The 27256-nt window shown below is 35.0% G+C and overlaps 1 protein-coding gene across 4 annotated transcripts in view; it reads left to right on the top strand.

The window, feature by feature from the left end:
* IRAK4 (interleukin 1 receptor associated kinase 4) overlaps positions 1-27256 on the top strand; it is a 76113-nt gene that overhangs the window by 34697 nt on the left and 14160 nt on the right. Inside the window, exons 6-11 of one of the 4 annotated variants that reach the window (XM_072654288.1) lie at positions 1076-1140; positions 8965-9079; positions 17398-17507; positions 18011-18194; positions 21748-21822; positions 23348-23455. In XM_072654288.1, the coding sequence (XP_072510389.1) occupies positions 1076-1140; positions 8965-9079; positions 17398-17507; positions 18011-18194; positions 21748-21822; positions 23348-23437 (639 nt within the window). In that variant the 3' untranslated portion in view covers positions 23438-23455. The remainder of the gene's footprint in view (positions 1-1075; positions 1141-8964; positions 9080-17397; positions 17508-18010; positions 18195-21747; positions 21823-23347; positions 23456-27256) is intronic. The other 3 variants (XM_072654289.1, XM_072654286.1, XM_072654287.1) reach the window with 3 other exon arrangements.

The following is a 27256-nucleotide window of genomic DNA, read 5'->3' as shown; positions in this document are numbered from 1 at the left end:
GTTGTTATAAGGAAAGTGCTTTGTAAACCTTAAAGCACAGGGTAAATATGAGTTGTCTCTGTAACTAAAATGATGAGTAAAGAGTAATTATGCTGACATCAGTAGATTTATCTAAGATTGGAAAAAACACTTTAAAAATTTAAAAGGTAATTGCTAACATCTATGTAGTATTTAGTACTTAATGATTTGTGGTTTCATCAAAGTGAGTACACCACTCCCCCTATCATAATCATCCTCTACCTCTCTGGTAATGAGTTTCTTCAAATTTAAATAGGTGACTTTTCAGACAACAGACATGTAGTCCATCTGTAGACCCCATACTTAAAACCTTCCCAGTTTAGTAGGACCTGTCAGAGCTTTTCTGTCACAGTTTTCAAGAATCCAGGATCCCCTTCACATCATCATGAGGCATTAGAGTTATTTTTGTGAAAGATGTTACAGTTTTTATATGTAAGAACAATTTTAAACAGACTAATTTTTCTCTTATTAACTTGTACCTGGAAAAACAGACAAAAAGCTTAAGGAAGTTAAAAGTTATCGTTTTGGTTGTGGATAAACTTAATTCACAGCCTAATGATCTTTATCCATAGGTCACATTATTTAAGTTAAAAGAACTATAATTCATTCTTGGCTTTATCCTTGGCTCATTAATGGCTCACTTTCTTCCACTTCACTTTATACATTTCCGTGATAAACAGAAAGCTGTAAGCAAATTTGGGTTATTATCTCCTTATACCTTTTAGGACACATTTCATAACTGATTACTCTAAGGTGTACTGGATCTTTTAAAAACATAAGCCTCCGAGAGAGATCTAATTTTGTCCCTGATTTAAACTGTCTAAGAGAAAGTTGTTCCATAAATATGCTTTCATGTAATTTCCTTTATTGATATTTTGTATTTTTTTCCCCATTCCCACCCCATCCCCCCCAACTAAAAAGCTTTGTGACTTGGAAAAATTATTTTACCTGTCTGGGCTTCAGGTATTTGTTTACCCACCAAGGGCCAGACCAGATGATTACCTGAAGTTTATTATAATTCTAGGATTTATGATTTGGTGATATTTTTGTTTTATAGGTGGCCGATATGTGTACTGAAGAACTAAAACAACAATTTGACCAAGAAATAAAAATAATGGCAAAGTAAGTATTAAAAAGATAATTTTGTAGATGAAAGAACACCAGAAAAAAAAGCAAGCACCAAGAAAAAAAGTGAACATTAAAATGAAAGTCAGGATATATAGGCTCTATTCCTACTTATGATATACAATCTGTGTGACCTTGTTTAAGGCACATAACCTCTCTGGTTCTTAAATTCTATATGTAAAATGAAAATACAGGGATTAGATGAGACCAACTTTAAGGTCCCCTATAGGTCTTAAATTCTGTTATTCTCATATCAGTATAACTGTAGATAGGTAAATCAGCAAACTATATATGTAGTCATGTATTTTAAAATAGTATTATGAGAAATCATATAGAATTTCAATTCTTACCATTATTAGTTATTTTAAGATACAGAAGGCCCTCAGAATTCCCAAGGATAGGTGCCTGTAAGTAAGGAGATCTCTAAATATCCATAGTAAAGATGTAGAGCTAGCTGACTAAATTTTGACACTAATTGGCTGTGACTCTGACAACCCACTTAACCTCTGTATGCTTCAGTTTTCTCATCTGTAAAATGGGGTTAACAATAAGTTCTACTTCATAGGGTTGTTATGAGAATCAAATGAGATAACAAGATGTTTTACAAACCCTTCAAGAGCTATATAAATGCTAATTATTGTTACCGTTATTTTTCTTTATTGTTTTTTTCTAACTCTTCTAAAAGCACTTTAGGTTCCATGATGTTAGGGAAAAAATATGATGACTGTCCTTGATGATAAAAAATAGTTTAGGGTTTTTGTTTTCCATTTTCTGTGTTCATTGTTCCCTTACCATTTTCATCCATGGGAAGACTAAGTTTCTTTATTTTTTATGCTGGTTTTACTCTAATTGATTCAACCAGCTTTATGAAATGTTATTGCCTATGACAGTCTATCATCATCCTATACTAGATTTTACAGATGAGTTTATATGCTAAATCAGTGTTGTCTCCTAATAGTGATCTCTCTTCATTTGGGAAGTAAGTCAAATATTTATTTTCTAAGGTGCATTATATGGTTCTTTAATCTCTTTATCATGAGAGTTAATTTACATTCGTTTAATTTGTGGATAAAATTATTGTAGCTGGTGTCATTTTCATTTGCCCTTTATTAATTTTCCATAACTTGTTTAAATCAGGGCCAGATCTTTTAGAATGTGTGCCATATATTTTTCTTATTGCTTTTCTTAGTATTATTAATTTTTGTCTTTGCTCTTACAAATTGATGGTTTGACTGTTACACAGACAGCTGCCTTAGGATAACTCACATTAATGAGTAATCTTTTCCTATGTACTCAAATGTAGCCACTTTCGTTCTTTGTGATGTTATTTGATATTTGCCATGTCCAGTACTTACCATTTTTTTCATGTTTAAACAGTATGTACATAATATAAATTTGTAAGGCTTGTATGTAATCCCCCTTTTTTTGACACTGAGTCTCCCTATCTTGCCTTTGTTTGAAATTTTGGGGCTACTTATGTACCCAGTCCCACTACTGATTGGCACAGGAGTTTTACCTCTGTTTCCAGGTTGGGCCAGCTCATTCCTTTTTAGATAACTTAATGACCCCTTGCTGTTACGGGCTCATGATAATAATATTGAACCTATTTTGGACACCTTAGGAACTTAGGTCACGACAGCTCAGATCTCTTAAGTTCAAAAGGTCCACCAATTTGCCAGTCCCTGGTAGCAGGTATTACAGTTATATACCACCATGCCCAGGAAAATCTCTAAGTCTTTGGCCTATCTTATTTTTTTCTTCTGAACCAGATTTTTCCATTTATTTCTTCCATCCTTACTTTTTCTCACCTTTGCGTTGCATTCTCACCAAGTGTTGTGAGTGTATGCTGATTTGATTTGGGAAATCTTAGCAAGTTCTTCATGAAATTTCTTTACCATTTCATCCTCAGTAATTAATATTGCATCATCTACAATTATTTTCATGGTGATCTTTCTGTAAAAATTTATCCATTAGTACTACAATTCATGATAACCTAAAATGTCCCATGAAATAATGTCTCTTGTAGCTTTTGGGCATATGATAAAACCCACTGCTATCTCCTTTGCTTCTCCAGCAAGTATTTGTGAATCATCCTTTTATTTAGCTTTAGCATAATCAATAGGGAAAATTAATTTAGGGGAACTTTTAAAAAAAATTGTAGTTTCGACTCAAATGCCAGAACACAAATACAGAATAGAGAAAAGAAGTAAAAAACATATCATAAACTTAAATATTGGAGCTTAAATACAAAGTTAAAAGGAAAAAAAAAGCATGTCATGTATGTAGCAGAATATGAGAGGATTCAAATTATGTAACAATAAATTTCCATTTCAAGAAATAATACTTGTGTTGAAAATTGTCCATTTTTTCTTTGCTTCCTTGTGAATTCCTTTGTTTTCTGCTGTGTCCTTTTTTAGTTTTTTCCCCTCTCCCCCCACACCTCCAAGCAGTGGTTAAGTAACTTGCTGTGAGTCACACAGCTAGGAAGTATTTGAGGCTGGATTTGTACTCAGGTTTTCCTGACTCCAGGCCTAGCACTCTATCTACTGTACTACCTAGCTGCTTTTAGAGGGCCATTTCTAAGAGATAAAAAATGACACACAATTCATGGAATTATAAAGTATAACAACTGCCCAAGAAAGAAATCTAAGGGACCTCATAGCTGTTTTGGTCAGGAAGGCCATTGATATTGTTGGTCATTGTGAATTGATTGACCAATATCGTTTTATATATAGTTTATATACATATATATGTATATACTATATTTTACATATAGTATATATGCATTCATATATACACTGTTTTGTATATCTGTTTATATATGTTATAAAAGAAGTATAGTTTTGTTACTGATGTGTGTGTACATAATGAAAAACATTTCTTATATAGAGGCTAAAGGACTGTATTTGTAGATAAAAGACTTGGTTTTTATTACTTAAAGTACTAATAATGTGACCTTAAGCAAGTCACTTAATTTCTTTGGGCTTGTTTACTCATCTGTAAAATTATAGGGAGTTGTACTAAATGACAATTTTTGGTCATAATAAATTAATAAATGGTTTATTAATAAATTAATTATTTTAATTAATAAACCATTTATTAATAGCTTTGTTTTATTAAGTTTCTTGATTTCTCATAAAGTCATTAGCTTCTATTTCCTCCATTCTAATTTTTGAAAGAATTATTTTCTTCAGTGAGCTTTTGGACCTCCTTTTCTATTTGGCCAATTCTGCTTAAGTTATTCTTCTTCTCATTGGCTTTTTGGACGTCTTTTGCCATTTGGCCTGCTTTGTTTTTTAAGGTGTTATTTTCTTCAGTATTTTCTGGTTCTTCTTTAGCAAGCTCTTGACTTGTTTTTCATGATTTTCTTGCATCACTCTTATTTTTCTTCCCAATTTTTCCTTTGTTTCTCTCACTTGATTTTCATATCAGGGGTTTTGTGAAGCTGTTTTCAGAGATATTCCTAGGGACCTGTAAATTTTCATTTCTTCTAGGGTTGTATGATCAAAAGAGATCCTCCCCTTGCTTGTGCTCTGGTCTTTGACTGACCACAAGCACTCTTTTCTGCCTTGGAACTGTGAGCAGATTTCCCTCTTCACTGCCACTACAAGCTCCACCATTCCAGTGCTCCTCCTTGTCCTGGGACTGCCATCCAGTACAGTGACTTAGATCAAAGCAGGGGCAAGGCCAGAGAATCCTGCCTTAGAGCCAGCAAATCCCTGCAAAATCCCCCTCTGATCAGCTACTCAGTCCCCCCATCATCTGAGGGCCAATAGCTCTGAAAGCAGCCACTGCCACTGCTAGCTGCCACTGCTGCCACCACCCTGGGGCATGGACTGGCTCCTCTCTCACCCCTATCTGACAGACCTTTTCTAATGACCTTCTAAGTTGTTTTTGGTGTTTATGGGTTAGGAAGTCTGAAAACTGCCACAGTTGCTAGTAATCCAGTGCCCTTAGGCCTGCTCCAGGTTTGCTAGGACCCTTGCCTTTGCTGGTACCCAGCCCATGCTGGCCTGTGCTCCTCTCAACCTGGCACAAAAGACTTTTCCTATCTACCTTCTAGATTGTCTTGGGCTAGAAATTTGTTTCATTCTGTCATTTTGTGAGTTCTGGTGCTCTAGAATTTATTTAGTCATTTTTACAGATATTTAGAGAAGTTTGGAGGAGAGTTCCAGCAAGTCCCTGCTTTTTATTCTACCGTCTTGGCTCCACTCCCAGAATTGTTTTAATTTTCATTTTCCAGTTGTGGCTTAGAGCATTTTTTCATATGATTATTGATTTCTTTGTCTGAAAAATGCCTGTTCATATCATTTGACCATTTGTCAATTGAGGAACAATTCTTATTTCTATAAATTTGACTCAGTTCCATATATATATATTTGAGAAGTTAGGTCTTTATCAGAGAAATTGGCTGTAAAGTTTTTCAGTTATGATTAACCATGAAAGTGTTTTACTTGTGACTTTTACTGCCCCCAGTCTGGCTTTCCTTCTATTGTCCTTCCACCCACCCCTTGTTTTATTCCCTTCCCCTCCTGCTTTCTTTCAGAGTAAGATAGATTTCTGTACCCAACTGAGTGTGTGTACTATTCCCTCTTTGAATCAATTCCAATTAGAGTGAGATTTATGAACCCCCTCTACCTCCCCATCTTCTCCTCCACTATAAAAGCTCTTTCATGCCTCTTTTATGTCAGATAATTTACCCCATTCTACCTCTCCCTTTCCCCTTCTCTAGTGTATTCTTCTTTCTTACCTCTTAATTTTAATTTTTTAGATAATCATCCTATTATATTCAATCTCTTCTATTAATGTACATTCCTTTTAACTGCCCTAATAATGAGAAAGATTTTATGATTTATAAGTATCATTTTCCCATGTAGGAATGTAAACAGTTTAACCTCATTGAATCCCTTATGATTTCCCTTTCCTGTTTACCTTTTTGTGTTCTCTTGAGTGTTTTATTTGGAAGTAAAATTTTCTGTTCAGCTCTGGTATTTTCATTAAGAATGCTTGAAAGTCTTCTATTTCATTGAACATTCTTTTCCCCCAAAGAATTATACTCAGTTTTGCTGGAGAGATGATTCTTGGTTGTATTACTAGTTCCTTTGCCCACTAAATTATCATATTCTGAGTCCTCTGATCCTTCAATATAGAAACTACTAAATCCCTTGACTATGGCTTCATGATATTTGAATTGTTTCTTTTTGGCTGCTTGCAGTCTCCTTGACTTTGGAGCTCTGGAATTTGGCTGTTTTCCTGGCAGTTTTCATTTTGGGATCTCTTTTAGGAGATGATCAGTGTATTCTTTCATTTTCTATCTTGCCCTATAGTTCTAGAATATTTTCTTTGCTAATATCTTAAAAGATGATGTCTATGCTTTTTTTTGGTCCTGGCTTTCAGATAGTCCAATAATTCTTAAATTGTATCTCCTTAATCTATTTTCCAGTTGAGTTGTTTTTCCAGTGAGATATTTCAAATCTATTTTTTTCATTCTTTTGATTTTATTTGTTTCTTGATGTCTTATAAAGTCATTAGCTTCCACATGTCCAATTCTAGTTTTTAAGAAATTATTTTCTTCACTGAACTTTTGTATCTCTTCAGTTTAGTCAGTTCTTCTCTGTAAGGAATTCTTCTCTTCAGTGAATTTTTGTGTATATTTTTCCATTTGTTGAATTCTGTTTTCAAGATATTCTTCTCTTTATTGGATTTTTATGCTTCTTTTGCCATGTAACTTATTCTGTTTTTTTAAGGTGTTATTTCCTTCAGCATTTTTTTTTGTATTTCCTTTACCAAGCTGTTGACTATTTTTAAAATGGCTTTCTTGCATCACTCTCATTTTTCTTCCCAATTTTCTCCCTACTTCTCTTACTTGATTTTTAAAATCCTTTTTGAGCTCTTTCCTGGCCTGAGACCAATTCATATTTTTCTTTGAGGCTTTTTATGTAGGAGTTTGGACTTTGTTGTCTTCTTCTGCATTTGTGCTTTGATCTTCTCTTTCATCATAGTAACTTTCTGTAGTCAGGACTTTTTTTTTTTTTTTGCTGTTTGCTCATTTTTCTAGATTATTTCTTAACATTTAACTAAATACTAAAGTTGGACCCTGCTTTGGGGGTGAAGGGAACACAGTCCCAAACTTCAGGTTTTTTATGCAGCTCCTTTCAAAAATAATTCTGTAAGTTTTCTATTCTTCCAAGGTAGTATGAGCTAGGAGAGCTACTGGCCTGTGCTGTAGCCTACAAAAGACCACAAGCATTCTTTTCTGCCCTGGAACTGTTACCAGTGTGTCCCCATTTTACAGCTCCCCTGTTGCTGCAAGCTCTGGTGCACCAGTAGTGTTATTCTTCCTTGTCCTGGACTGAGATTCAGGACTGAGACCCACATTCAAGTATGGGCAGTGTAAAGAGAGCCCTGCCCCTCAGCAAAGGGACCCTTGTAATCTCCTGACCAACTGTTTGACTCTATTACCTTCTGTGGGCTGAGAAGTCCAGAAACTGCCATTGCTGCTCCTGATTCATTTGTGTCCAATGCCTACTACTGGTTTGCTGGGGCTTAGTTTGCACTAGACTATGTTCCACTCTCACCCTAGTGCAACAGACCTTTCCTGCCAACCTTTAAGTTGTCTTGTGCTGGAAAGTTGTTTCACCCTCTCCTTTTGTGAGTTTTGCTGCTCCAGAATTTGTTTTGTTTTGAGGCATTATTTAAAGTTATTTGAAGGGGTGTGGGGGAGAGTTCAGACCTTGTCTTTTCTCCACCATCTTAGCTCTGTCCTCTCTAATGACTATTTTTAATATTGGTGCTTCTCATTTGTTTGAGGATGCCTGAAATTATATTTGTTATGAAGAAAAAAGCTAAGCAAAGATAATCATTATAGTCCTTGACTAAATGATCATAATTTCCAAGTTAATAGAACCTGAAGAGCTTTTGTTTCAAAAAGCAAAATAGAACTGTTATTTCTATTATTGAATTATTGCTACTAAAAAAGTAGAAGAATCTTCAAATGTAAATAGTTGTGAGGTTTAATTTGTTTAATTGATATTTATATTAAGATGATAAAAATTATTAAAAAAGAAAAGGGACCAGGTGCAATGGTACATGTCTCTCTAAACCTCACTACCAGAGAGGCTAAGGCTGATAGAATTCTTGAGCTTGGGAATTATGAACTTCAGTGGGCTAATACAATTGGATCATCAAACTGAGTCTGACATCAATATGAGCTCCTGGATGGGGGTGGGAGAGAATGCTGCCAGATTGTCTGAGGAGGGTCAAACCAACCTAGGTAATAAAAAGAACAGGTCAAAACTCCTCTGCCAGTCAGTAGGTGGAATCAAGCCTATGAGTCACTTTTTCATTTCCACCTGGGTGAGATAGGCGAACCCAGTCTGTTTTGTTTTGTTTTGTTTTTTTTGAAAAAGAGAGAAAGAAAGGGAAGAAACTAATAACAGTAGTGAGAAAGTAAAAATAATTGTTGTTCAATTGTTTGGTTGTGTTCAACTCTATATAATTCCATAGACTTTGCCAGTCAGGTTTTCATGGCAAAGATAAAGGTGTAGTTTGCCATTTCCTTCTCCAGTGTGTCCCCATTTTACAGAATTGAAGCTGAGGAAAATAGGGGTTAAATGACTTGCCCAGTGTCACATAGCTAGCAAGTGTCTGGGGTCATATTTGAACTCAGATCTTTCTGACTCCAGACCTGGTGCTCTATCTACTGCCCTTCCTAACTGCCCTCTATTTTATAACTAACCTTAAAAACTTTACATTTTTGAGCTGAACTTAACTATTTGAGATTTCAAACACTTAATTTCTTTAAAAAATTATTTGCCACAGGTGTCAACATGAAAACTTAGTAGAACTACTTGGCTTCTCAAGTGATAGTGATAACTTCTGTTTGGTGTACGTCTATATGCCTAATGGTTCATTGCTTGACAGACTGTCTTGTTTGGTAAGTTTCTTAGTAAGTTGTTTTGTAAAAAACAAAAACAAATAGTGTGACATTTTAATTTTCGGAAGTATGCCAAGTTTATACTTTGCTTCATAACCATATTCTACTCACATTTTCCTTCTGTCTTCTTAAAGCTCAGTGAATCTAAGATTTCCCTGTATCTGAACTCCCCACAATACAGTGTACATCCTGTTCATTCTATGCTATTTTTGCCTATGTCTGATTATAAATGCACCATAGAGCTCCTTAATGCTGTGGAGGACTCACTTGAGGATGTTTAACATTTTGCATGTGGTAATGTGGAACCTCATTTTTCATTTTTATTCCTAGCTCTGTTTCATTATAGGCCAAACTCCTTTATTGATGGTACATTTTTGATGATATGCCTTTATGCTAAGAAGCAGTGTGAAATAGTGCCTAGTTTCAGTATCAGAGCAACAGCAACTCAGCATCGAACACTTCTACAAAATAATAGCTATGTAACCCTGACCAATGCACTTAAAACTCTCAGTGTCCCAGGCAATCACCCAGCAAGGATGCCTGCATAAAGAGCATTATGAAGCAATCATAAGATGACATGGAAGGGGAAAGTATAAGTTGCTTTGGCCATATTATTATGTTTGTGCATACTTTGTTAGTCAGCTCTATAGGCATTTGTTCTTTGCAATTAATCTTTGTATTTTTGTGGGAAAATGTGCCCTAGGTTTATGGGGGAGATGCTGTATTTGTTCTTATTGCACCATTTCAGTTGTCTTTGCTTTGGGTTAATTATGCCTTCTATATGATTAAAGTCAATGTAAACATGCCAGCTGGGGACTTGTGAACTATTAATCAGTCAACAAATTTTTATTGTTTATGATATGTCTGATACATTGCTAGGAACTAGGGATACAAGTTCAGTAAATGAAACAATCTCTAATCATAAGGAGGTTTCATTCTAATGGGAGAAGCAAAAGACATAGAAGTATATACGTGGAATGGTTAAATATGCAAGGAAGTTTGAGAGAAAGAGAGAGAAAGAGAGAGAGAGAGAGAGCCCAAGCAGTTGAGGGTATCAGGATAGGTTTGATGTAAGAGATGGGGCTTGAGCTCTGCTTTGAAGGAAAAGAGAGATTCATTAAGATGGAGGTGAAAAGGGAATGGATTCTAGATATACTGGATGGACAATGCAAAGGCATAAACATGAGGGATGGAGTTCCAAGTATGAAGAATAGAGAGATGGCCTGTTTGGGTGGACTGTACAATATGGAAGGGGCAGTAATGAGGCTGGAAATATATGTTGTGATAAAGTTGTAACATACTTTAAAAGTTAAAGGGAGGAGTTTACATTTGATTCTTGATGTAATAAGAAGCCACTGAAATTTGTTGAGTAGGGGATTGATGTCTACAGATCTGTACGTAAGGAAAATGGAGGAGGTTATCCCCCAGGAGTTCAAGGATGCCTCCGTTGTCCATCTCTGTAAAGGTAAAGGGAATAGATTGTTCTGCAACAATCACAGGGGGGTCTCTCTCTTAGTCATTGCTGGCAGAATTCTTGCTAGAATCCTCCTTAATAGTCTGATCCTTCACCTGGAAGATGGTCATCTACCTGAGAGCCAGTGTGACTTCAGAAAAGGCCAAGGAACAGTCGATACAATATTTGCTGCCCAACAACTCCAGGAGAAATTCCAGGAGCAGGACAGAGGTCTGTACACAACGTTTGTAGATGTGACCAAAGCCTTTGACCCTGTTTGTTGTGAGGGCTTATGGAAAATTGTGTCAAAATTTGGTTGTCCAGAGAAGTTCATCAATAGTATATGTCAGTTTTGTGATGGCATGCTTGCCCGGGTTCTGGATAGTGGACAATGCCCTCATGCCTTCCCAGTCACCAGTGCAGTGAAAGAGGACTGTGTGCTTGCTCCCATGCTATTTAGCATGATGTTTTCAGCCATGTTGTCAGATGCTTTCAATGAGGATGAACGCAGCATCAAGGTCAACTACCATACTGATAGTAAGTTCTTTAATTTGAAAAGGCTACAAGCCAAGACCAAAGTAGAGGGAGTGTTGGTGCATGATTTTCTGTTTGCATATGATTGTGCACTCAGTGCAGCCTCTGAAGCTGAGATGCAACAAAATATGGATTCTCTGCTGCCTGTGCTACTTTTGGCCTAATAATTAACACTAAGAAAACACAGGTGCTCCATCAGCCACCACCACACCATCCATATGTAAAACCATTGGTTACAACAAATGGAAAAGTTTTGAATGCTGTGGATAAGTTCACTTACCTTGGTAGTATACTTTCCAGGGATATACACATTGATGCACACATTGCCAGAGCTAACTCAGTGTTTGGGAGACTCTGAAGAAAAGTTTGGGAGAGAAGACTGACTACCAAACTGAAGGTCTACAGAGCTGTCCGACTCTGAGGATCACCTGGAAGGATAAGATACCAGACACTGAAGTCCTTGCTCGAGCTGAACTGCCAAGCATTCAGACTATGCTTCAAAGAGCACAATTGTCCTGGGCTGGCCACATTGTTTGAATGTAAAATGTATGCTTGCCAAAAAAGACTATTTTATCGAGAACTCACATGGGGCAAGTAATCACATGGTGGTCAGAAAAAGTGATACAAGGACACTCTCCAGGTCTCTCTCAAGAACTTTGAATTTGAGTGTGCAACATGGGAGACACTGGTAAAGGACTGCTCAGCAGGGTGTGCCCACATCAGAAAGGGTGTTGTGCTCTATGAGTAAAGCAGAATTGAGACAGCACAAAGTAAACATAGGATGTGCAAATTTGAGGTTCCACTCCAAATATTCACACGGACTCTCTGTGCTAGAGCATTATGTGGTAGAGCATTATGAGCTCATATTGATCTGATCAACCACAGTCAGAAACACTGAAATTTCACTTTATTGTGGTGATGTCATTTTCATACTCTTGGAGGATGAAGGACAACAACCAACCAACTTAAGGGAAATGACTTTGGCAGTCATGTGCAGGATAGATTGAATTGGAGACAAATGTGAAGTAAAAATAATAATTTGGAAGCTGCTGAAATAATTCAGACAAGAGGTATAATAATAATAAAGGCATAAAATCAGGTAATAGCTCTGTGAGTAGAGGGAAAGGATAGAGTGCTAAAGAATTGTAGTGGAGGTAAAAACACCAAGATTTGGAAAATGATTTGTTATGTGGAGTAAGGAAGAAAAAGGAGTTGAGGGGCACTGAAAAGATTATGAACCTGGTTGACAGGAAGAATAGTGGTGTTTTTTGATGGAAATGTAGAATTTTAGAAGACAAATGAACATGGGGGAAAACATAGTTTTGTTTTGGTCTTGTTGACATTTAGATGTCCCTGGGACATCCAATTTGAAATGTCTAATACATTTTTGTTTCTAATACTTATTTACAATTATGTTGATTGTTTTCCTAATTTTGAACAACCCTGGAGACAACCTAGGATGCTGAAATTTGAAGCTTTGGGAATAGTTATGTTTTCAGCCCAGTGCCCTCAGATATTGTCTTGGGAAGAAACTATTGGGGAGATGCAACCTGTTAGTTGACAGTTACTCCAGCGGGTGTTACAGCCACAACTACTGAAGAACCAGAAAATGAAGTTCTTGCCACCAAAATCCTTGGTGCTGTAGGTGTTTGGTCCAGTATCCGAAACTTCTGCGATTGTATTTGTGGAAATTACATAAAAGAATAGTCATTACCAAAGGATCCATGAATACAAAAACATTTATATTAGCTCTTTTTGTGGTGGCCAAGAACCGGATATCAAGGGGATGCCCATCAATTGGGGAATGGCTGAACAAGTTGTGATATATGAATGTAGTGGAATACTATTGTGCTATAAGAAATGATGAACAGTCGGACTTTAGAAAAACCTGGAAAAACTTATATGAACTGATGCTGAGTGAAGTGAGCAGGACCAGAACATTATACACAGTAATGGTTACATTGTGCGAGGACTGTTTTTGATAGACTTAGCCTTTCACAGCAGTGCAAGTACCTAAAACATTTCCAAAGGAATCATGATACAAAATGCCATCCACATTCAGAGAAAGAACTAGGGAGCTGGAATGCAGAATGAAGCAGACTATTTTCTCTTTTGTTTTTTTCATAGTTTCTTCCATTCGTTTTAATTATGTAACATGACTAATGTGAAAATGTGTTTAACAGGAATATATGTGTAGAGCCCATATAAGATTGGATGCCATCTTGGGGAGGGAGGGGGAGAAAATTTAGAACTTATGGAAGTGATTGTTGAAAATTGAAAACAAATTAATAAATTTGGGGTGGGGGAAAGAATAGACTTTCCTTTTCTATTGTACCCTAAGGACCTTGTAACCTTGGCATCTGACTTAAAGCCAGAACTTTCCATATGCTTGGTCTCTTCCTTTAGGATGTAGGCTCTTTAGGAATAGGGACTATCCTACTTTTTCTTTTTGCGTTTCCAGCAACTTAACAAGTGCTTTTCTTAGTAAGCTCTTAACAAATGCTTCAGTCAGTGTTGAGGAATTGAAGCTAACATGATTACTCTGTACTCTCTGCCAGACCAGCCATTACACACTGGCAAGATTGCACAAGCCTGCCCAAAGGTTTGCAACAGAACACAACTTTATCTTTACCTCCAACCTCTGCTGTGGAAAGCAGTAAATGTACTTTGCCTGGAGTAATGGCATGGCAATAGACTGTACTGCAACAGTTGGAGAACTAAGGAATAGTGGGAATTGGGGCATGGTGCCAATGTGTGTGAGATTCCAACAGGCTTGAAAGAAAGAAGACTGCATTCAATTGAGGAAAGTTATGTACCCATGCCAGTCACTTGGTATAGAGATGGAGGATACAAATAGTTCTCAAAAGAATTGCAAAATGCCATCCACATCCAGAGAAAGAACTATGGAATTGGAATGCAGAATGAAGCAGAATATTTTCTCTTGTGTTATGTTTTGTTTTGTTTGGGTTTTTCTCATGGTTTTTCTCCTTCATTTTAATTTTTATATGTAACATGAATAATGTGAAAATGTGATTAATAAGAATATATGCGTAGAACGTATATAAGATTGCATGCCATCTCAGAGAGGGAAGAGGAAAGAATGGGGAAAAATCTAAGACTTATGGAAGTGATTGTAGAAAACTGAAAACAAAGAAATTAATAAAATAATTATAAAGTTTTTGCAGAAAGAAAACCAATACAACTAAGATCAGAAGGAAAACAAAGCTGGGAAACAAATTTTACAGGTATTGTTTCTGATGAAGGCCTCATTTCTAAAATATTTGGAGAACTGAGTCAAATTTACAAGAATATAAGTCATTGCCCAATTGATAAATGCTCAAAGGATATGAACAAGCAGCTTCCAGATGAAAAAATCAAAACTATCTATAGGCATAAGAAAAAAATACCCCAAATCATCATTAATTAGAGAAATGCAAATTAAACAACTCCGAGGTTCCACCTCACACCTATCAGATTGGTTAATATGACAAAAAAGGAAAATAATGAAAGTTGGAGAACATTTGGGAAAATTGGAACACTAATGCATTGTTGGTGAAGTTGTGAATTGATCTAATCATTCTGGAGAGCAATTTGGAACTATGCCCAAAGGACTATAAAATTGTGCATGCCCTTTGATCCAACAATACCCCTACTGGGTTCTGTATCCCAGAGAGATCATACAAAAGGGAAAAAGATCCACACATACAAAATTATTTATAGCAGCTCTTTTTTTGGTGGCCAAGAATTGGAAATGGAAGGGATGCCCATCAATTGGGAAATGACTGAACAAGTTGTGGTATATGAATGTAATAGGATATTATTGTGCTATAAGAAATGATGAGCAGGGGGATTTCTTAAAGAACCTGGAAAGACTTATTTGGACTGATGTTGAGTGAAGTGAGCAGAACTAGAACATTGTACACAGTAACAGCAACATTGTGTGATGATCTGCTATTGACTTAGCTCTTCTCATCAATACATTGATCCAAGACAATTTGAAAAGATTCATGATGTAAAATGAGAAAGAACTTTGGAGTCTGAGTGCAAGTTGAGGCTTAGTATTTTCACTTTTATTTTGTTTTTTGTCTTTTCTTTCTTGTGCTTTTCCCCTTTAGTTCAGATTCTTTCACAACATGACTAATGTGGAAATATGTTTAACATGATCGTACATGTATAACCTATATCAGATTGCTTGCTATCTTGTGGAGGGAGCAGAAGGGAGGGAAGGGATGTAGAGAGAAAAATTTGGAACTCAAAAATTTTACAACAATAAATGTTGAAAATTTTCTTTGCATGTAATTGAAAAAAATACTATTAAGTATTAATTAATTAAGTATTAAGTATTAATTAATTAAGTATTAAGAGTAAAAGATCTCATTGGTAAGTAGGGACAGCAGTTTCCAATGAACGATGTGATCTAAAAGCTAGATTATAGGGGGATGAAGGGAGAGCAAGTATAGAGAAAGTAGAGGCAACAAGTATAAACAACTTTTTCTTCCAGTTAGTTTGACTGAGAGAACAAGAGAAATCTAGACCAATTGCTTCAGGGCATAGTGCCTGGTGAAGATTTTTAAAGGATGGAGAAGGCTTGAATGTATTTGAAGATGGAAAGGAAGGTAACAGATGATAGAGGTAGAAGCCTAGAGAAGGGAGTATGATTCAGATTGCAATATGCTGGAAAAGACAGAAGGCAGTGGGACCCAAGGCATATGCCTTGGGAAGGAGAAGGGGCCCCTCACTGTCAGAGAATGAAAGAGAGTTTGGGAATTATGTCAAAGATTTTTGTGACAGAGAAAAGGGGAGAAGAAAGAGTTCACATTGAATAACCTTTTCTCAGTAAAGTAAGAGTTGAGGTTCTGAGCCAAGAGATGTTCAAGTAGAGGAAGTTTGAGGTGAGAAGAGAAGGTTTGGAAAAGCTTTTTAGGCTAGTGAAAGCCAGTTCAGGTGGAGCAGAAAGCACCTTGCTGTAGTGAGGAGGGCCCAGCTGAAGCTGGGCAACATGAATTTATAGTGTAACCAGTATGCACTTTTGTGACTTTTCCCAGTCTGTTCAGAATCACATGACTAAGAACAGAGGATTCAGATGATGGGAGTAATCTGAGGCTGAGTTTTGATGAAGAATAAGTAGAAAGGACAAAGACACCTGTAGTTTCAGGATTATGGTTTCATAGTGTGTGAATTGGTGGATAGATACAAGGTAAGCAAATACACTCTAAGCCTTTATTTTGGAGAACATTTGCCAGTCTACAATGGTCAAAAAGAATTTCTTTACTGAAAGTACCCCACATTATCGAAACCACAGATCTGTACTGAAAAGGATTACCCTTTAAATCAGTATTGATTATTGACTTATTTTTAGTTTGATTGTTGGATTAAGCTCCTTTCTTTAGGAAAAGCTATCCCTAATGGCTACACCAAACTAATATATTCTCTTAATTCTAGGTTGCCTGTAGATTTAGTGAGCAGATAGATTGATAAGACTTTATCATTTAGTAACAGATAATTTAGAGTAAGATGTATATCTTTGTAAGAGTAAAAGAATCATAGGATTATATGACTCCTTTTAAAGGTTAAATTTCCCTTTCTGGCAATTAGAATAAGTAGGGTTGACTGAAGGTTAAGTTTCTCTAGACAGTCTTAGTGGTATAAGCTCCTTTTTTCCCTTGAGCTAGAGATTAAGTATAAATTGAGTAGTGTAATCTTCTAAGATTGGGTTTCCCTTTCTGGCAGCTGGAGGATGGTGGGGGCTGGGAGAGAGGGTGTATGTGTGACTGTTAACTAAACTAATTACTGAGGGATTAGTTGACCTGACTTAATGATAAACTGTAGACTGTTATTGTTAAATCAGTATTTACTCAGAAACTTAGTACCTCAGAATTATTTTCTATTTCAGATAATTAATTTTAACAGTACCAAAAATATCAATTATGCAACTTCTTGTATATGCTATTGTTGTATCATGCCATGGCATACTTTGACCCATCATTCATTTCTCTATTCTCCTTTGAATCTCCCTGAAAAGGATATAAAAATATTAGAGCATGTTAGAAGAAATTACTGTCATGTTCAACTTAGATTAAAATGAGAGATAATATGATTTGCATACAATTTGGTTTTAGATAAAATTTCGCATTTGCTTAAAGAAAATATTCTTAACTTTCAAAATTAAACCCTTAATTAGCCCTATCCTGGTGAATGGAAATTGCTTACTTCATGTAAAATAATTCCTTTTTTTAGCTACCAAAAGTAAATTAAATATTTCTGTATTTACTCTTCATATGACTTGCTGTTCAACTGTTTATTACTCTCTTTTTTCTTTTTCTGTTTTAAGGATGGCACTGCACCACTCTCCTGGCATACACGATGCAAAATTGCTCAAGGTACAGCTAATGGCATCTGCTACTTACATGAAAACCATCATATTCATAGAGATATTAAAAGGTAAATTCTTCCATTAAAGTTTTTTTTAAGTCTTTAAATTTAACTTTATCCATTATCCTTATGGTATGTGCTGAGAAAAAAAATGATGAGTGAAGGGACTGAATAAGATATTTAGAAAGTTGCTTTTTAGAATCTGTGTTTGTTTAGACATGTGAATTATAGAGAAGTTGCAAGGTTTTTGGAAAGGTACTGTGAATTCTAGCGCAAAGGCATAGTGGGCCTGTGACAAATTTTATATGGAATAACAAGCAAGAAACACTTTACTTCAAAAAGTAAAAAAGAAATTATGGCAACGGTTCCATTTCAAATATGTTTGAAATTCTTGGGGATTTTACTTTAGATAAGATGAGGAGGTTAGACTAAATGATCTCTAAGTCCCTTTTCACTCTAAATGTGTATTCTTCTTAAACTTTGTGAAGTTCAAAGTATTATTAAACAACTATATAATCAGTGATTTTACTTGATTGGAAAGATTTTTTTCCTAACATTTAAATTTTTTCCAGTGCAAATGTTTTACTTGATGAGGACTTCATACCTAAGATATCTGACTTTGGACTTGCACGAACTTCTGAAAAGTTTAATCAAACAGTCATGACTAGCAGAATTGTGGGAACAACAGCCTATATGGCTCCTGAAGCTTTGCGAGGGGAGATAACACCTAAATCTGACATTTATAGCTTTGGTGTGGTAAGTTTTATGTGGAATGCTATTCTTCCTGAATTACAAAAAAAAATTTTGTCCAGGTGTGTGGGGTTAAAAAAAGAGGATCACTTTAATTCTCCTTACAGTCATATGAGACCATGACTTATAAAGTACACACAAGTCTTCATGTCTCTTTGTCTTGAATACTTTCTTAGAGAAAGGATTCGGTAGGCACTGGATACATTGAATACTGAAAACCAAAAATAAAAAAAGATTATAACAGAAAAAAATGTTACTACTGACACAGAAGTCATTCTTGGATTAGCTGTTTATGTCTAATACTGACTTGTTAGAAAAAGGATTAGTTAGTATAAAGCTGTGTTGTATAATTGAAACAACTCAATCTTGACTTCTTTAAATAATTTCAGTTTCTTATGAACACATGGGGGAAAATGGGAAATAGGTGGTAGAAGTTACATTTACACTAATTATAATAATTTTATACAGATATATAACTTCTATCAATCGGTTGCTATAAAAAGGAGACCAAAAGAACATTAAAGGCAAATACTTTGTAAGTGGAGATTGAAGTCAAAGTCAACACATCCATTTAGAATATAAATTTGCTTGTAAAATCTTACAAAGAAAGATGTTGGAAAATTGTATAAAACCATAAAGGTAAATGTGAAGGTAAAAACAAATTTAAAGAAAGCATGGTAAAAGACACAGACATAACAAATCATTCCTGAGTCATTAAAGGATGACAAAGGAAGGAGGACCACAAATGAGAAAAATAGAAAAGCTATGTAAAGACTTTTATGGCAAACGATTTTTACCACCAAGGACAGTTCACTTACTATATGTGGACTCTTAATATCACACATCACAGTCTCAAATGTACTTCTCTATAGAGGTAGTGCAGACTAAAGGAAACACATCAAGAAAACTAACTAAATTAGACTACATGTACATAGAGGAGATCTGTGCTAGAGGCAGTTTTTATATATGAAAGAAAGGAACTTAAGACAGGTGGGGAAAATCTAGGATACCAGATTTTATACCATATTTCAGAAATCATCAGAAGTATTTCGTTAAACAATAGAAAAGTTGATCATTGAAACAGATTAGGCAAATAAGTCAAGCAATCAAACACAGTAATAGTAGTGGATAAATATAAATACATGAGTTACTCTACAATAAGTCTTCCTTATTTGATAAAAATAGCTGGGACAAGTTAGCAGCTTTGGAAAACTAGGCTTTGATCAATATCTCACAACATATATCATAATAAGCTCCAAATGGGTATATGACCCAAATAGAAAAGGCTTTATCATTTTTTATTTTAAATTAGAGAATGCCTATCCCAACTATGATTAGGAGGAGTATTGTTTGTTTAGGGTTTTTTTGGTAGCTAAAAGGAATAGAGATGATCATAAAAGATAAAATGAACAGTTTTGATTGGATAAAACAAAGCTTTTGCACAAACAAAATCAATGCAGTTGAAATTAAAAGGGAAGTCATTAACTGGATACAAATCTTTATAAAATTATCTCTCATGAAAGTCTGATATACAAGACATAGGGAATTGATACAAACATATACGGTATTCCAGAAATCCTTACTGCATTTTAAACTTTAATAACTTTAGAAGTATAAATCCTACAAAACTTTTTTTTAAATTAAGAGATTTTAAAATTTTTAAATATTGCTGTTTCTTATTAAAATTCAACAAAGCCACTATCTTGTTCTGATTTTCAAATTTTGCAAAAACTTTCATCAGCTGCTGCTCAGTGACTGAAAGTATCATATTTATCATCATAGTCCTAATATCATTCAAAAAATGAGGTTTTGATATGTAAATGACAGTTTTGATGTGGCTCCACAGGAAAAAAGTCAAGATAGATCAGGTGACCAGGGTGGTCAAGCAAGAGAACCTCTGAAGATTTACCAGGCTGAGAAAGAGTCATCCAGAAAATATCATACATCAAAGAAAGAGTGCCCAGTCTTATTAAAATTAAAATTTTATGTGCAGAATGTAATAAAATTAAGTAGAAAGAAATTAAATAACTTTCAAATGAATTTTTGTAAGTTTGTAGTATTTATACTTCTAAATTATTAAAGCTTAAAACTTCACTAAGACTTTTGGGACATTCTATAATAAACTTTTCCCAGGAGATAAATAATCAAGGATTATAAACAGGGAAGCAATCCTATGGAAAAAATAGTTCAAATCAACTTTTAAAAAAAACCATTAAGGTTCTATTTCATACCTGTCAAATTAGCAAAAATAACAAAAGAGGAAAATGGCAGTTCTTTAGAAGGTGTTTGGTAGGACAGACACATTAAGTAATGTTGCTCCTGTGAATTGGTTCAACCATTCTGGAGAATATTTTGCAACTCTATCCAAAAAGTGACTAAAATTGACACAGCAGTACCACTACTTACCATAAATCTTCTTTCCATATATGAAATTTTATCTGTTTTCTGATAGTAATCATCGTGTGTGACAAAAGAGTTACTTATGCTTTGTGACCCTAATGGCTGTAGTAAACAGTCCACTACCCTTCTGTGTGACTCACCCAGGGGAACAGGTGTCTCAGATTAGCCTGATTTGCAAATGAGACAATCCTAAGGTGGCTTTAATTAAGACCTCTGTCAGAGTGCTACAGTCTCCCAACACTGGCATCCTTAGACCTTGGACCTTCTAGTGATGTCCTCACATGAGTAGCTCTGAATGTCTAAGATTCCGTCTGTTTCTGCACTGTAGCCCTACTTCCCCTTCTCCTCCTCCCTATTAACTCAGTGTCACTTCAGTACTTTCCCTTGTGTTCTGGGTGGTAATAAATTGAGTGGCAACTGAATCCCAAGTACACTTTCATCCTGAACTCTTGAGCCCCAAGTATGCTACCTCTTAACCAAAGTCTCATGCCCTATTTCCAGACGCCACCAACTGAATTTTAATATAATAATCAGTCATAGTTTTTTTCCTAACAATGTCAATAAACCCTAATAAAAGTATAAAATATATCAAAGCAAAAATACATAACTTTAGGAAATATTAATTTTATTCAGTTAAATTAAAATTTAAAGATAGTTAATATTTAGAAAGGGAGTTAGCTTTGACTTAATGTAACCTATCAGTTCTGGTTAACTTTTAGGAACAGAAAAGAGAAATTTGTTTTATTTTTATCGTATTCAGCATTACACTTTTGTATTAGCAGCTTGTCAAGATAAAGTACAAGACTGTAAGGTCCCTCAGATCTTGGAAAATATATTGAGCAATAATTATTTCTGGGAACACAACTCCTACCAATCTAAATAGAAAATTGGTATCTTCCCAAGCCACACATTTAGAGAAAATACAGAGAATGTTGAACTGATTACTCATTAAATGTTTGGGGAGGAGAAAGCTTCTAGAGCAGGGTGGGATCTAGTTCATTTGGCTATGCAGGAAAAGAGGTGACAGAGGAGATAGCATTATTATTATAGCATAGTAGAAAGAATGTTATGTATGGAAAAAGTAAACCAAATTTCTCTCATTGAACTTTTTAATGTATTTTTCTAGTATTTTATATTTGTGTCTGATTTTTCTTCATAGGTCTTACTAGAAATAATAACTGGACTTCCAGCAGTAGATGAGCAACGTGAACCTCAATTATTGGTAGTTTTCAAGGTTTTAAAAATATATTTCCTATGTCTTTTAATTGATAAACTAGACTTTACATAAATACTTTTAATATTTTGCATTGGCATTTGATTCACTTTTTGCAGTCATTGAGACATAGTAGAAAAGAACATTGGTTTAAGAATCAAGAGTTTCAGGTTTTAGTCCTAGGTGATGTGTCATTGCTTCATTTCCCTCATCCAGTTTCAAGTTTCTATTATTTATTATTTCTATTATTCTATTAATTCTATTTCTATTAATTCTATTATTCTATTATCTATTATTTCATTATTTACCTCTAACATTTACAGAACAGAGGAGACTATTTCTGTTTTATGTCAAAGTAGAAACTACTGGTTTCACTTTAACAGAATCTAAGTATTGGAAAGTACTAACCTCTATGTCTGCAGAAATTCCTATTACAACTTCACAAACAGGTAGTAATCCATTATCTCTCAAGGCAAACTCTAATTGTTAGGAAATTTGTTCATACATTGAAATTAAATTTGCCTTTCTGCAACTCCCACTCATTTTTGCAAATTTTCTTTTTTATTATTAACATTTCCATATACAGAGAAGAGAAAGGAAAGATATGTATGAAACTATGAATCTCTATTATGTATAGGTTTTCTTTTTTAAGTTTATATTAAATTTGGGAGTATTAATCAATATTGCCCTCTTTGTCTGTATTCCTGTCTGAATATGCTTCTGCTCCCTTTTGAATATTAGTAAATGTTTCCTTGACGTCTTTTTCTGTATTTCTCTCTCTCTCCACACACACACACACACACACACACACACACACACACACACACATTTAATTTTCTTAGCAAAACATATAATCCCTTGCTTCTAAAAATTAAGTTTAGTTAAGCAAAATAGATGCACACAGTAGTCACATATAAAAATATAGTGCTCCTCTGTACTCACAATCTACGAATTTCTACCAAGAAGGAGGAAGCATGCTTCAGTCATTCATCCTGGGAAGTCATGATTGATCATCTCATTGATAAAAATCCATAAGTCTTCAAAGTTATTTTCCTTTACAGTATTTTAATCACTGTGTAAAATTTTCTGGTTCTACTCACTTAACTTTTCATCACTTCATACAGATCTTTCCATATTTCTCTGAATCAGTCATGTTCATCATTTACAGGGAATCATTTATCATTATTTATATCAGTAGCTTCATAATATTAATTTAAATTCATGTGCCATAATTTGTTCAGCCATTTCTCAGTTGATATAGGCACCCACTTTGTTTCCATTGCTTTGCTACTAAAAAAAGTGCTGCTACAAATATTTTTCTGCCCATGTTTTCTTTCCCTCTAAGTTTTGATGTTTTGGCAGGAGGAGAAATACCTCATAGCGACTACTTTGCTTCCCTTTTTTTCTTTGTTTTCCGATGAGTTTTTTCCCTTTCTATTTTTTCAATGGATTTTGCTATGATTTTTGTCTGGTTTTATAAACTCTTTAGCTGTTTGATTGTTAGGGCAATGAATCTGTAAATTAATTAAAGTAATTGTCTTTTCAGTCATGTCCGAGTCTTTGTGACCCCATTTGGGAATTTCTTGGAAAAAATACTGGAGTGATTTGCCATTTCCTTCTCCAGCTCATTTTATAGATGAGGTCTCACTCAAAAGTAAGTGGGCTAGTCCACATCTACAGAATTGATTTTACCAGAGTGAATTTGTCCAGGACAGTAAAGGAAGGGAGGGAAGAAGAAAGGGGACCTAGTGGAGGGAGGAAGGTTCAAGGTTGAAGCAATGGTTCAAGGACATCTGGGGGCCAGAGACAGAGAAGCCAGAGTAGGAGGAGAAATACACAGGAGCCATGAGACTTAGTGGAATACAAGAAGAATGGGAGTCTGGGTAGACATGTAAGGCCTAGACATAAAGAGACACAGACTGGAGAGGACAGGGATATGCCAGGTCAGGTGGTCTTCTCTCCAAGCATTCTTCTGCTTTCACTTGGAGATTTCTTTTTTTAAGGTTGTGGTGTTTTTGGTTTTTTGTTTGTTTGATGTGGGGGTAAGAGGGACTGTGAATGGGAGGCCAGGAACACAAATTCTTTACTATATAAAGCTGAATTTGGTAATGTGAATTTACTTAATGCTAGAACTGTCCTACTATTTACCACATTAAGGAAAGGTCCATTTATTTCATATGTTTCTAACCCTTTGTTGTATCTATTGATAGCAGGTGATTTTTGTTATTAATTATTATTAATATTGTCTGTTGTATTTATAGTTTACATTGCACCAACTTTGCATTCCTGGTATAAACAGATCTAGTCATAGTGTGTAGTCTTTTTAATATATTGTTACTTAGCCTCTTTTCTAATATTTTATTCAATATTTTTGCATCAGTATATTCATTAAATATATGAGTATATGGTTTTTTTTCTTCTGCTATTTCACTCCCTGGTCTTTTATCAAGACTATTTTGCGTTGGAAGGAATTTGGTAGGATATCTTCCTATTCTTTCAAATAGCATTTTTAATATTGGAATGAAATGTTCTTTAAATATTTGACAGACTTTGCTTGTAAATTTATCTGGTTCCAGGGTGTTTCCCTCTCTTTAGGAGCTCATTTGTAGTTTGTCAGTTTCTTTTTCTGAGGTTGTCTTATATTGGTACTCTATTTCTTGTTCTGTTTATCTGACCATATTGAGTTTTTGTGGACATTCATCTGTTTCATTTAGATTGTCAGTTTTGTTGGCATGTGATAGGTCAAAATGATTCCTAATAATTTCCTTTATTTCTTTATTTGTTATGAATTCTTTTATCTTGGTTATTTTCTTTTCTTTTTTTTTCAGCATCAAACCAACTAAGGGTTTATCTATTTTATTATTTTTCAAAAACCAAGTTCCTAGTTTTACAATACTTTTCAGTTTTTCCTCTTCTTTGACTTTTAATATTTTTGTGTTTTTCTTTCCTAGTTGCATACCCAGTCATTACATTTTATCTTTTTAGATTTGTGTTCAAAAATATTAATTTTCCCCTAATGCCAGTTTTGCCTTTGTTCTAAAACTTTTATGTGGTCCTATTTTTTCTCCTTTTTTTAATGAAATTATCTTTTTTCCCTGTGATTTGTTTTTTGACCCATATATTTTCTAGTATTGGTTTCCCTTTAAGTTTTAATCCTTTCTTTTTTTTTTTTTTTTATTAAACTTTTAATTTTGGGTTACAAATTTTCTCCCCTTTTTTCCCCCTCCCCCCCCCAGACCCAAGTTTTCTAATTGCCCCTGTGACCTATCTGCTCTCTCCTCTATCCTCCCTCCCTGCCCTTGTCTCCGTCTTCTCTTTTGTCCTGTAGGGCCGGATAGCTTTCTTGACCCCTTAACCTGTGTCTCTTGTTACCCAGTGGTAAGAACACCCTTTAAGTTTTAATCCTTTCTTGAAACACCTTTTATGACATTGTTCTCAGTAAAGGATATAGTTAATATTTATGCTTTTCTGTATTTGTTTCTGCATTTTTTTTGCCTTACCTAGCACATGGTCAATTTTTGTGAAGGTACCATGAGCAGTTGGCATATATGTGTGTGTATGTGTGTGTGTATGTATATATACATATATAAATGTATGTATTTATACATACATACATACATATATATGTATATATGACTGTTTCTATCTAGCCACATATCATTTTTTGTTACATTTACTTAGGTCTGAAAGGAACACGTTTTCTTTCCTTTCTTAAAACCAATAAAGTGAATTCACTCCCAGACCCATAACTTCCTTTATGACTTTTCAAGTCGATGACATTCTGAAGAGACACTTGACTTCCTATTAAAATTTCAGCATTTCATTGTTTAGCTGCTTCCAATTGCTCAAATGTATTTACCTTTCTAGATTTCTCTTGTCTCTCTTGTTTATATGACTCTTCCCAGATCTGGTATTTTTGGCAGGAATGTTTGAAACACCTCTCTTTAAAAAGGTCCGTTTTTCCCCCATCGGTTTATACTGAGTTTCATCGTACAAGTTATTCTTGGCCTTTTGAGATATCACATTCCCAGGTTTTCTCTTCTTTATAAGAGTTACAGCATGGTCTTGTGTGATATTGACTGGGGTTCCTTGGTAGTTGAACTCATTCTTTTTAGCTACTTGCAGTATTTTTTATTTGCCCTGAAAAGATGATTGTTTATAATTTGTGGTTTACATTTAGATGTGATCTGTGGATTCTTTTTTCCTTTGCTGCTAGTTGAACTGGGCAGTTTTATGAAATTGATGATTTCTTGAAAAGTGGTTTCCAGAGTTTTTCATCTGATCATAGTTTTCCTAGATGCCAGTGATTCTAAATATTTTTTTGACATATTTCCAGGGCAGTTGTTTTTGATAGGATCAAATTAAATGAGATGACATGTAGTAAAGTGCTGTGCAAAACTTAAAATTTGTACAATTTACTACTTTTTGTTAGCAGACATATGTTCTAATTTTTCAGTATTTTAATAGTTACAATATTTCTTGTTTTCTCATTGAGTCATTGTTAATTGTTCCATTGTCTTTTTTCAAGGACTTTTAGTTCAGTAAAGTTTTCCACTATTTGTTTGCAACCTTATCTTTCTCTATTGGTCCTTTGGGGAATATGGAAGCTTTCGTTCGATGTAGCTCAACAGAAACATCTTCATCTAATGCATTAGTTTGTATCTCTTGTGTTTTACTTAGAAGTTTTCTCCATCCTTATATTCTCTCCCATTGAAGTCAATGGGGATTGAAAGAACACATTTTGCTAATTCACTTAAAGAGAATACTCTTAAGTGCACCATCAAATGTGCAAGGAAACCAAGCAATTTAGGAGAAAAACTCAACCTTATCTTTCTCTCTTGGTCCATTGGGGAACACAGAAAGTTTCGTTCAATGTAACTCAACAGATACCTCAAATATGTTGAAGCTAGTAAAGATGCAGCTTTATCTAGCTCTATTCTCTTCTTGACCAGGGTCAAGATTTAACTAGTTTCATGCCTCAATTTCTGGAATCTGTACTGGCTTTCACTCTTTCATCCTGTCCTCGTTCTTTGATATTAGGCTGCTTTCAGCCCTTCCCAATCCCATCCCCAGTATGCCCCAAAGAGGTCCTGGCAAGGTTAGGTTTGGCTCAGGCTCAACTTCTTCCTCTCCCATGCCCATGTGTTCCCACTCAGAGTTTCAAGCTGCTTGTCAGAAGTTGCACAGTTTTCCCCACAGACCTTTGGCACTCTCCTCTTCTGGTATAGTCCTAGACTTACAGTAGTTTGTAATTAGATCTGTTTACTGCAGTTCTCTTTCTTCTCTTTGATCAGTCCTACATGAAATTCTTTTAGATGTTTGCCAGAGTATTTGTGTGGTCTCTTATGACCTTTTTTGTCATCATCTTTAAGTTCCAACTTCCACTCTGTTCCTAGTTCTTCCCACTTGGGTCAATTGAAGGAGAAATTTATACCTGTTAAAGAAAACATATCTC

This window comes from Notamacropus eugenii, chromosome 3 (assembly GCF_028372415.1).
Source record: "Notamacropus eugenii isolate mMacEug1 chromosome 3, mMacEug1.pri_v2, whole genome shotgun sequence".
NCBI classification, from domain to species: Eukaryota; Metazoa; Chordata; class Mammalia; order Diprotodontia; family Macropodidae; genus Notamacropus; species Notamacropus eugenii.
Note: the sequence above shows the minus strand (reverse complement) of the source record. Positions and strands in the feature narration are given on the sequence as shown.